This window comes from Solanum lycopersicum, chromosome 7 (assembly GCF_036512215.1).
Source record: "Solanum lycopersicum chromosome 7, SLM_r2.1".
Taxonomy (NCBI): domain Eukaryota; kingdom Viridiplantae; phylum Streptophyta; class Magnoliopsida; order Solanales; family Solanaceae; genus Solanum; species Solanum lycopersicum.
The window spans coordinates 4,872,949-4,886,396 of NC_090806.1; the positions used below are offsets into that span (position 1 = coordinate 4,872,949).

The following is a 13,448-nucleotide window of genomic DNA, read 5'->3' on the forward strand; positions in this document are numbered from 1 at the left end:
GCTTAAGATTATTATTTTTTTGTAAGTAGTTTGTTATTACATATGACAAAAATTGCTATCATTTCAATGATTTAGGATATTATGGTTAAATATTTTTGTTTGAATGGTTTTTTTTGAAATTTTCATTTTCAGTTTTTACATGTACTGATTGGTTCCAACATATGGAGTCAAACTTCTTATTTTACAGGTATATATTTAAAGGAGCATGTTAGAGGAGCGCAAAATAATCAAGATTCGAGACTAAAGAAATGTTTTTATCCTCCACATGATGAGTAACAAGTTTAATGTGGCTTCCCTAATTTTATATATATTAGTTGAAGTGCTTAAGATTTTTTGTTATTTTTTGTAAGTAGTATGTTATTTAAAGTTCATCACAAATTTTAAATATAATTTTTTTTTCTATTAAATTATATGTACAAAAAAGTAAACTATAAATGTGTTACTTGATTTTTTGTTTTTCAGCTTTCTTCTTATAATGTTACCGTAGAAGAGGTGATGTGGCATGCTTATAAAGTCAAGAATGACATTAATTAATTTTTTAAATTTTTGACATTTTCTTAATTTTTTAAATTTATATAATTTATTTAAAAATCTACAAATTATACATCACTTACATTAATTTAGAAAGATCAAAAGTCATTATTATTTAAACTAAATAATTGATACATTTTTAGATTTTACATTTTACATCCGTTTTGCTCATTTTTTCATGGGTGAATATTGAACAATAATTATAATCCAATTAAAGTGAACAATTAATATATTTTATGTCTTAAGTATGTGTTTCTTTGTGTTCTTTTATATTCCTTATTTATTTTTTTGTGATTGTGAAGCTTCACTTTTGCAAGTCGTTGCGTTTATGCCTAAAGGTTAAAATGTCTAATTTTAAACACACACAAAAAGTCAAGAAAAAATTTGTGTGATATGTATATTAAGTTTGTTTAAATATATTCTTTATAATATTATTTTATACTAAATTGGGGTAATATTATGTGTTATAACTCATAGGAATAATATCAATTTTTACTTTGCAGTTTACAGTATTTTATTTTTAATTTGCATCTTTCATACTTTATCTTGAGAAATTCATGTGATATTAAATATTCTATTTTGATAAAACTTAATGAATTCATTCTTACGGCCAAATTAAGGTATGTATTGTTTTGATTGAGAACTATTTTATATTTTCTTTATTAATTCTTACTCAACATTCAAATCTTGATATTTTGATAAATCAAGGAGTCTCATAATATATTTCAATTACTAAATAATTGATGTATTCTTTTGGTTGAGAACTACTTTGAAATCTCTTTATTAAAATATTTCTTACTCAATATTTGATAAATTTGATATCATGTGTTATAATCTACATCAATGAGTCTCATATATTCGACCTATAACATCTACCTCAATGTTAAATTCTAAAGTAGTTACTGCTTTCGTTCATTTTACTTATCATATTTTACTTTTTTATGGTTAATTTAACTATTCTCAACGCTCAATTGAATTAGATTAATTCACTATTTTAGAATTAAAATTTAAATATTTTGAAATATGTACGAAAAATACTATAAGATTCAATGTTTCTCACATTAATATGATTAAAAAAAACACATACTAAATATAATAAGGGTGAAAGTTCATATAATTTAACTCTCAAACAAAATATAAGAAACAAAATAAAATGGGATCGGAAGTGTATATACTCTACAAAATCATAAACATTTTTCTACTTCTTAATTGACACTGTAATTTTGGGAGCTATTTTTATGTATCTTTGATTTAACAATAGAGACACAACTTAACTTTTTTATTACAAATATATCATTGCAGTGAAGTTAAAATAATTCATACAGATTTTACAACTTTTTTTATTGTACCAAACAATGTTCAATCAAACATAAGTAACAATATATACTACATTAAATGGAATACAAGCATATGATAAATCAATTATAAGAGAGAGGATGAAGAGGCAAACAAAAAATTCATATTTGTATAATATAGCAAACTTTGCATAATTGCGCTCCATAGCAAACATAAAAACTGTATAATTCGCTATACATATACAAGTGTATAATTCGCTGGCATAAATTGTATAATTCGCTGGCCTATTTCGCTGCAATTGTATAATTTGCTTTGCATATAGTTGAATCGAATTAAAATGTATGTATATTGCATAATTATAAGTTTATAGCAAAAAGATATATGTTTTTCTCGCTTTATACAAAAACAGAAACACAATATATACACTTCTGTTGTATAAAGCTAGAGAAAATTGTAATTCACTGCAATTGTATAATTCGTTGGCCTTTTTCTCTGCAATTTTGAAGTAAAATGTTTGTAAATTGTATAATTAAGTGTATAACACGAAGATATACATTTTTGCATGTGTATATACAATTTTCTCTCGCTTTATACAAAACAGAAACAGAATTATACACTTCTGTGTATAAAGCGATAGAGGCGAGCGAGAATGGAGAGTGGCGAGCGAGAATCCTGGGAGAGAGACGCTGGCAAATTTTAGATAATGTTTGCTATGGAGCACAATTAAATCAAACCCTAGCTATTCTATTTGATTTAGGTTATTAGTTTGCTATTTTATACAATTTTCCCTATTTATATATGTATTTGTGGTTCTTCATTTTTTTTAAAAAGAAAAAAGTTTAAAAACGATTTTATATATATGCTAAAAATATATACAAAATTTCTTGAAATTCTTTTTTTTCTCTACTTTCTATTAAGAAAAATATTTATTTTTTTCTTTCACTTATAAGTTTATTACACGAGTACCTATAGAAGATTAAAAACTTTAAAGTGATTATAAATAATAAATTATATATAAATTAAAGATCTTTTAAAGAAATAATTGAAATAGAAGTATAATTTGTACGTAAATTTTATTAGAAATATATAAATACAATTTATATAAAAAATTGAAATCGCGCATAGTGCGATCAAATTCACTGGTATAAAGAAAGAACGAGTAGTGACCAAATAGGAAAGTAACAGACACGTGTATCGAATTGCATACACGTGTATTGAACTGCATAAGCGGTGTTTTAGCATTAATTATTATTTTATTGATTTTTAAAGATTAATATTAAATATCATTTAGTAGTGTTGGTTTCGTAAAAATAGTCAGTCGATTTCTTTTCAGGTGTGTTAAAAAAGAATTTAAAATGTAATAAATAAAAGTGAACGAAGTTTTTTATTGAACATGATAATGAAGAAAATTATTAATAAATTAATTAATTGTACAATTAAGAAGTCATATTGATTATAAAGAAAAAAAATTAGATTAATTTTATTCTAACTTAATTATTAATTAAATAATATAAAAATAATTTTTTTAATAAAATGTTCGTCTAATATAAAACGAAAAAAATACTTAAGGGAGAAAGTTAAACAAAACTAATTAATCAATACCTCCCTTCTTTCCAATAATAGAAGTCATGAAACGCACGTCACGTTTAATACTATTTAATACTTTTAGTTTCATTTTATATTTTATATTTTAATTAAAAAATAATGAAACTTTACTATTTTATTCTTATTTAATTTTTTTAAGTCAATTTTATGATAAACCGTAATTATATTTTAAAATTAATTAATTATTTTATTAAAAATATAATATGTACAATATAATAATGTATGCATAAATTCTATATCATCACAAGTATTGTATTTTAACTATTTATAGAAAGAGATGACATATAAATGCGACGTAGAGAGTAATAATTTACTACCATTATAGACTTATTTAATAGAGTAACTTTCATATTTAGCAAATAGAAAAATTATATTGTATATTATATCAAAATTTGCATAATTGCGCTTAATCGCAAACATAAATCTGTATAATTCGCTTTGCATATACAAAGAAACCAATTGTATAATTCGCTATACATATACAAAAGAAAGCAGTTGTATACTAATCAATTGTATAATTTGTGTATATATAAAACGAAAAAGAGAGAAAGACAAAAGAAAATTGGGCAGAAGAATATTATTGTATAACTATAAGTGTATAGTACGAATATATATAAATATATATATATATATATATATATATATATATATATATATATATATATATATATATATATATATATATATATATATATATTTGTATGTGTATATGCAATTTTATCTCATTTTGCACAAACAGAAACATAATTTATGCATTTCTTTTCTATTTGTATAAGCAACAGAGGCGAGGTGGTGAGCGAGATCTGCAGAGAAGGGAGAAAGGCGAACGAATATATATACACACACACAATTTTTTCTCGTTTTATACTAACAGAAACACATTTTATACACTTGTATTTGCATGAAAGTAAGAGAGAGACCGAGCCAGAGATGGAGCGAGAGAGGAAGAGTGGTGAGCGAGAGTTTGACGGAGAAAGGTGTTGACAAACAGTTTGCTAAAGGCACAACTAAATCAAAGAACATTTAATTTGATTTATCAGTTAGTCATTATATATAATTTTCCATTTAATATTATCATCATCCACTTTTAATTGTTAGAATTTCCATTTTAAGAATCAAAATATAAGACTTTGACTACTCCCTCCCTCCACAATTGTTTGACAAACATACTAAAAAGAGAAAATTATATATAATGGTAAACTAATAAATCAAATTAATTGCTATAACTATCTTTTGATTTAACTGTGCCCCGTAGCAACTGTTTGCCAGTCAACTTTCTCCCTCAAACTCTCGCTTCTCACTCTCCTCTCTCGCTCCATCTCTCGCTCGCTTCCTCTAACTTTTATACAAACACAAGTGTATAAAATTTATTTCTATTTGTATAAAGTAGAGGAAATTGTATAAATACATATGTTTTGTTCCACTCTTTCCCCTCTTCCAGATCTCGCTCACCACCCTTGCCTCTCTCGCTTATACAAACAGAAGAGAAATGTATAAATTGTAATTCTGTTTGTATAAAGCGAGAGAAAATGTATATACACATGTAAATACATATATTTTCGTCCTATATACTTATAATTATACAATAAAGATAGTCCCCTGTCCAGTTTTTTTGCCTTTCTCTCTTTCTCGTTTTATACAAATTCAAATTGTATATAATTTCTCTCTTTCTCGTTTTATACAACTCGATTCAATTGTATATTCCCTGCCTAAGTCTCTTTTGCCTTTCTCTCTTTCTCATTTTATACAAATTCAAATTGTATATAATCGTTCTATACACTTATAATTATACAATTCGTTTTATACACTTTATTTTTATACAATTCTCTGCCCAAGCCTCTTTTCCTTTCTCGTTTTATACATTGTGTATCATACAATTCGCTCCAATTGTATATGTATAGTGAATTATACATTTATATGTTTGCTATGAAGTGCAATTATGTAAACTTTGCTATAACGTATAAATATAAATTATGTGTTTGCTATATGTGAAAGTTGTCATACTAAAAATAGATGTAGAAGATTAATTGTCAATTTAAACAATTAAAATATAATTAGTCACTTTTCTCCGATTTTATCCTTAATGATAGTGTAGTTCAACCGAAAAGGTATGTAGAGTTTTAATATTCTTAATATGGTAGGGCTATTTTAGTTAAATTGCACCTTGTATTAAATTTTTCTTTAGTTGTGTGGATGACCTTATCGTGACAAACAATTATAAATGGAGGAAGTAATATTTTATGATATACTTTTTCAATACAATAATATGTAAAATTTATAATTTATAATACATATAATCTTTAATATCAAAATTTTATTTGTTTAAAATATTAAATTAATATTATAATTTATTTATTTAATATATCAAAATTAGTATGCTCTTGCGGAAAATACAAGCAATATTTTATGATATTCTTGGAAAGGACATAACCTTGATCTTTGTAAGAGCCTTGACTCCATTATTTAATGTTTGCTATGATAACTCCAAGATTGGATGCATGTGCATTTCTTTTAAAATATATAGTTCATTTGTTCGATAAATGGCACTCCCCTTCGTGTCTTTTTATGTATATTCTTTTGATAGTTTTTATTTTTAAAATAAAATTATAAAAAATTTTACTAATATTTTATGATATATTTTTATCATTTTTATATGTAAAAAATTATAATTTATAGTACTTTAATATTTAATTTTTTATTTAAAATAAAATTAATATGATTCAATTTATCTTTAAAAATTAGTTAAATTGTCTTTCGATAAGCGCAACATGACAAATATTTCTAGACGAAGAGAGTATTATTTTTTAATAATTAATTAATTAATAATGAATATTTGTTATTTTATAAAATTAATGCATAAATTATCATATTTTTTATTATTCGTGTGAACTATTAGTCTTAAGAATATATACTTGATCCACTTAGAAAAACTAAATAAATAATTCATGTTTATTGATTAAATTAATTAATTAAATTTATTAATTAAAAACTTGAACTTTAATAAAATTAAATAAGAATATAAAAATAAAATTATACCATTTTTATATATAAATATAAAGTAAAAATATATATATAAAAAAAACTAAGAAATATTTGAACAAATTTCAATGTGATATGAGAGTGATACACACCAAATAAAGGAAGTATAGTAAAGTAACTCGGAGCACAAAAAAATCAATGAAAGTTTTAAATTGAAAAAAAGAAACGTGGGAACGCTCAAATATCAATTAATTATCTTCTATCTTAATCGATAATTTTTTAATTTTTCTAGTAATTAGCCAATATTTTTTACTTTTTGAAAATAACTATTACCCCCTTGGTTCATATTAACCTGTTCATATATTTTTTATATATTTATTTATTCATTTTAATAAATCAAAAAAGGATAATAATTTTTTAATACATTTTTATTTAATTGTAGAAAAATTTTAGTACTACTAAATTGTAATGCACATTTTTTGGAACCAGAAAATACTTTTATTTTATTTGAAAGTTGCATAATCTTTTAAGTTAAAGGTGAAATTATAATTAATCTATGATAATTATTGATATCTTAATATTGTATCACTACTAAAATGAACAATTAAATAATTACAAACAAAGAACTAACTAATATAACGATTAAAGAGATAAATATTTCTTCATTTTTAATTAAAAAACCAGTTTTCTTGGTACAAAAATGCCTTTGTCAGAAAGCATATTACCTTCCTACCCCCAATATTGAATCCATTATTGAACATAACAAAAAAACTAATAATATATTCAGTATAATTTCATAAGTGAAAGTAAAAAAAAATAAAAATATAGGCATATCTTGCCTTATTAGCATCTACACCATTCAACTAAAGAATAGAAAAGTAGTTTTGAAAACAACAATTAAAGCACTCACCAACTTCAATATGTCAATACTCAATTGCTCAAATCACTCAACTCTTTGCTGGCCATCTTGGAGTCTTACAACTTGCTGCTGTTTCTGTAGAAAACTCTGTGATTGCTGAACTATGTTTGGTAATCTATTACGTCCTTCGTTTCAATTTATGTGTTTGATCTATTTTTCTTTTTAATCTGTTTGTTTCATAAGGAGTGTTTCTTTTCGTATTTAGTGAGTTCTTTTTTTTCTTTCGTCTCAATTTAAGTGTTTAATTTTATTTATTTTTAATCTTGTTTATCTCATAATGAGTGTTTTTCTTTTGGTATTTAGTGAGTTTTTATGATCCTTCAGTAATTTATATTATTTCCTTCATCTTAATTTAAGTGTTTTAATTTTATTTCTTTTTTTAATCTTGTTTATCTCATAATGAGTTCTTTTTTTTGGTATTCAGTGAATTTTTATGGTGCTTTTATAATTCATTACTCGTTTTGTTTCAATTTAATTGTTTTATTTTCTTTTATAATTTGTTTGTCTCATAAGGAGTGTATTTTTGTATTTAGCGAGTTCTTTTATGTTTTTCTAATCTATTTTGTGAATCACTTGATCCTTTTCACTACGAAACATAGATATAGTTTACATATATACGAAATATAGCTACAGATATTACATCAGGTGGAGGGGATGTATTAGGTCTGTATTAGCATAGTGAGGAACCAAACAGGAGAGGAGCTATCCTAGTTCTAGGGGTGTCAAAGTTAAATTGTTTTTTCGTTCAAAAATTATTTTATTTGTATTCATTTTTGTAGATACGTTTTAAAAAAATGATCTTTTTATTTTTTTGCAATTCTTTAATTTTAATTGTTTCAATTTGTTTGATCTATCTTTTTTTAAGTATATTTAAAAAAGAATAATCATTTTATTATTTAGCAGCTCTTTAATTTCAACTTATCATGTGATATGTCTAAGACCATAAAACTAAATATTAATATTTTAATATATTTCACATATCTTTAATTTTAAATCATAAACTTCAAAAATCTTAACTACTTCCTTAAAGTCTATGTCTCATCAAAATAAGTCAAATAATAGAACATGGGAAATATTATATAGACAGGTTAAAGTTTGAACTTTTTTTTATTTCAGTCTTAATATCTCTTAGCACAAATTGAGATGTTAATTAAAGGGCTTAATACATATTTGGATCTTAAACTTAGTTTCAAATTTTAACTTTGACCTCCAACTTTCATAATGCACAAACATACACTTTAACTATCCAACTTTTAAATAAATAAATACATGAGTCCAACATGGCAAAATACACGTAGGACATCATATAGGACAAAAAATGAGATGTAGGACATTTGTGTTTATTTATTCAACTTTATACAAGTTTAAGTGTCTATTTGTGCAATGTAATTTGAATCGAAGTTAAAAGATATATTTATGTATTATGCCTAATTAAAGTATTACAAAAGTTTTATGTTTGATATTAACTAACAACATAATTGTAATATTTTGATATTCCTTAATGAGAATTTAGCTCTCTCTGATTGATAGCGAATATCAGTTGAAAATGTGCGGAAATAAGTATCATCATGTGTGTGTACTATTACAATATATGTTGTTTTTGCTATCGTTAGTGTTGAAAAATCTTACGAAAAATATTTGATCTTTTTCGAACAGTTAGTTAGGTATGGGAAGTGCATTGGAAACACTTTGTGGACAAGCATATGGAGCTAAACAATTAGACATGTTAGGTGTCTATTTGCAAAGATCTTTGATTATACTCAACACAGCAGCATTAGTGTTAATGTTTCTCTACTTATTTGCAACTCAAATTCTACTATTCATTGGCCAGCCTATGGACATAGCAAAATGGGCTGGTAAATTTTCTATTTGGATGATACCTCAATTATTTGCCAATGCAATGAACTTCCCTATTCAAAAATTTCTTCAAGCCCAAAGCAAGATGATGGTTATGGCCGTTATAGCCGCGATCGCGCTAGTTGGACATACCTTGTTGAGTTGGTTGTTCATGATGAAAATGGATTCGGGGCTAGTGGCTGGAGCTGTAGTGCTAAATGGTTCATGGTGGTTCATGGTACTTGCTCAATTTGTTTACATTTTATGTGGGACTTGTGGTGAAGCTTGGTCTGGATTTACTTTCAAGGCATTTGAAAATCTTTGGGGATTTGTTAGGTTGTCTCTTGCATCTGGTGTCATGATCTGGTGAGTCTTTCTATCAATTTTTATGACGTGGCGTCTTGAAATACTTCTCGTGTTTTATATTTTTTTTAGAGTTAAACTATATGAATTAAGATACACATTGTATTGATTGTCTGAATTTATATAACATCTTTTTTAATCGGTCTTTAAAAAATGATATAGTTTTATTTTTAGTAATAATTTAACTTTAAAATGACTAATTTACCCTTAATGAAATACTTAATCTATTCTTATTTACCTATCGTCCTTACTAAAAGTTTGTACGCAATTACTTGCTATTAATTAGTAACTAATATTAATTCTTTTAAGAGATTGTTAATTGTGTAGCTTAGAGTACTGGTACTTTATGGCTTTGATTATCTCTGCTGGATACGTGAAGGATGCAAAAATTGCTGTTGACGCAGTCTCCATATGGTGAGTTTACGTTGATATGAAATTATGATTTTATATTACATGTTCAAACGCAGATTTAAACGCCACAATGCCTAACATTAATGGATGTGGTAGATGCACTTAATAAATTTTTTTTTTGTTAAAGAAAAAAGAACTTAAGTGGACAATTTATTATACAAAATATCTGTTGACAAATTGTATATAAATAAGTATGGTTCAATCATGATTTGGTGAAATGTATTTTCACTTTAATTTATACTTTTTAAGATTAAGATGTGCTTGGTGCGAAAATATGTCATTTTCGGGCATCAAACACAAAAAAGTAAGGAAACTTTCACATATAGCCGCTTAAAATTAATAAATTACTCTCTATAGTAGTTTGATAATTACAGTTTGTAGCTACATGTTATATGGAGGAGAGAGGCGAGCAGACTGGGAGAGAGGCGAGAGAGAGGGGGGGAAAAGAGTTGGAGAAAGTTGAATTGTATATGTATATTGGTTAGATAATTGTATATTATACATATGTATTTGTATATATGGAAAGAGAGATTGGTAGAGGGAGGAGAGAGGCGAGCGAGATCGGGAGAGGGAGGAGAGAGGCGAGCGAGATCGAGAGAGGGAGGAGAGAGGCGAGCGAGATCGAGAGAGGGGGAGAGAAGCGAGCGAGAGAGTGGGAGAGAGGTGAATTGCATATGTATATAATTGTATATTATACATATACATTTGTATATAGGGCAAGCGATATTGAGAGAGGGAGGAGAGAGGCGAGCGAGAGAGGGGAGAGAGTGGGACAGAGGTGAATTGTTAATGTATATAGGTTAAACAATTGTATATTATACATGTTAGAACAAATGAACAAGAATGATAAAATTACAAGGAATACAAAATAAAACTTGCTTGGCTTAGAGGCACGTTAATACGTTTCTTGAAGATAGTTGGAGTCTCTCCCACGAGCAATCGGAAGAATAAATAACAACTCTATCTTCGGATTCAACTAAGCCACAAAACAAGTAGCATTCAAGAATGTTGCTCTTCTATTCTCGAATTAGTGATTTCACCTTTTGATCAATGTCTCACAAGTGTTTTCAAGGGAAAATACTTTTGTTTGAATGCTTTCTTTTTCAACCAAAGGAAACTCAATTTATAGGATAAAAAGTTTTGCAAGAAAAAGATTTTTAATTAATAGAATTTATTAGGTTCATGAATTGGAAACAAAAAATTTGTCTTTCAAAAACCCATAACGTAGAATTAAAAAAAAACTTCTTGCAAATGTTTATAACAAAGAATTAAAATAAATGAATGTTACAACTCACATTCATGTATTTGTTATTTCAAAACGGATGAATTTGTTTCAAAATTAATTGAAACACTAACTCTTACAATACATATGTATTTGTATATTCTGGCGAATTATACATAGACAAACGTGACTAATTACACAAACTCGAAGTCAATCCACGTAATTAATGTATAATGTTAGTCGCGAGTGATAATTATAACAAACTATAGCTATAATAAGTAATTAAATAGTATAAATTTATTTTATTACGTAATTTTTTCAAAAATGATATCTCAAGTCTATTAAAGGAAGTATAACTCTTTTATTATATTTTTTATTTGTTTCAATATTTTGCAGCACCAGCATAGTTGGATGGACGTTCATGTTGTGCATTGGTTTTAATGCAGCAATAAGGTTTGGTTTGTTTGTGTAGAATTTTTTTATTTTTAATATTCAAGTAACGTAAAATTTGATTAATATATAAAGTATATTTTGATCAAGTTGATACGAGAGGAATTATAATTTAAATAGGCTTTTTATTGAATATATAAATTTTTATTTTAGAATATCACTACTTAATACTTACTCCTATTTATATTTATGCATCGTCCTTCCTAAAAAAACATTAATTTACCTATTTTAGTCTTGAAAATTACTCCTTAGTCTTGAAAATCTGTTTTGACCAATATAGAAAAACTAAATGATTAATTCACGTCCATTGGTCTATGTAATTAATCAAATAAATTGATTTATGCTCATTTATTGAAAACTTGACTTTAAGAGGTCAATAAATAAGGGTACAATGGTAAACTTACCTCGTTTTTTAAGGAGTGTGAGACCAAAAATGATACTCCCTCTATCGAACAATAGTTGTCCACTATTGACTAGGCACACCGCTTAAGAAACTATAAATAGAAGAACAATTTTACTATATAACCCTTTGAATATATTAAATACAATGCCTTGAAATATGTAATAGTGAAATGACTATAATTAATGGTAAGGGTAAATTAGGAAGTAAGTATAAAAATATTCATTGATTCATTAAGTGGAAAAGTATTGTTGGACATCCTAAAATAATATAGTGGACAACTATTATTGGACAGAAGGAGTAACATACAAATAGAAATGGAGAAGGACTATTTTTTCATTGAAAAATGTGTAGTGACTATTCAACATATATTTTGATTGAATCAGTAGGAAAAAAAATAATATTTTCATATGGAGAATTAGAAGTTTCTCTATATTTCAGTGAGAACTACTTTTCACCAAGTATTTTTTTAGAGAACTAATTTGATGAGGTGGAGAAATTATAGCTCATAGCACAAATTATTCATTGATTTGCACTAGAAAAAACTTTTGCTTCTAATAGTGACGATTATGAATGGAATAAAGTAAGAGAAAAGGGTCTGATATATTCCTCAACTTTGTCATTTAGAGCTGATATATCCCTCGTTATAAAAGTGGCTCATATATGCCCTTACCGTTATACAAACGGCTTACATATACCCCTGCCGTTACAAAATGGCTCACATATACCCTTCATTTAACGGAAATTAAAAAATTAGTTTTAAATTTATATTTGTTACTTCTAATTTTTTTTTAAAAAATTATTTAGGGATATATATGATTCTTTTATCAAAGTTCAAGGTATATTTTAATTTTTTTCATACATAAATTATTTTTTGACTTCTTTTATTATAATTATTTGAGTTTCTTATTCTTATTTTATTTTTTCTTTCATTCCTTAGTTTAAAGAAAAAAAATTTAAACTATTTTTTTGTGTGTATTGTAATTTAATTTCGTATTCGAAGAAAAAATTTGGTCATCTATAATAAGTTTTACAAGAATATTAGTGAAACATAAATAAATTTGATTATCAAAATAATAATTATAAATTAGTCATTAAAATAAAAAAAAAGTCAAAAAAAATATGTTTGACAAGGATTAAATTTACTCATATGAGATTATATTTTTTAGAGGTTAGTCTAACGGAGTTCACGGGGGAAAGTAAAAGCATTCAAGTGTGGTATTCAACTATCTAGCTTAATGTAACCATTGTTTTAAGCGCCAACGCCATGCCTTTAAGCAGAACTGTATTTGACCGCCCTGATCTAATGCAAGTAAGAACTTCCTATGGGTTTCAGCTTTTTTTGGTTTACGCCTTTTCTCTTGCAATATAATTAACTTGTTATTTGCAAGTATGTGAATAAATTAAACAAAACTTATCCAAGATGATAAAAGCAG

General features: G+C 26.0%; 1 protein-coding gene across 1 annotated transcript; it reads left to right on the plus strand.

Annotated features, from left to right (window-relative positions):
* Window positions 1-7,301: 7,301 nt before the first annotated feature.
* On the plus strand, window positions 7,302-11,706 carry LOC138337120 (protein DETOXIFICATION 30-like). The gene is made up of 4 exons (XM_069286685.1): window positions 7,302-7,440; window positions 8,987-9,532; window positions 9,857-9,943; window positions 11,559-11,706. Exons 2-4 carry the CDS (start codon window positions 8,997-8,999, stop codon window positions 11,632-11,634), a joined length of 699 nt encoding a protein of 232 aa, XP_069142786.1. The 5' UTR covers window positions 7,302-7,440; window positions 8,987-8,996; the 3' UTR covers window positions 11,635-11,706.
* Window positions 11,707-13,448: the final 1,742 nt, after the last annotated feature.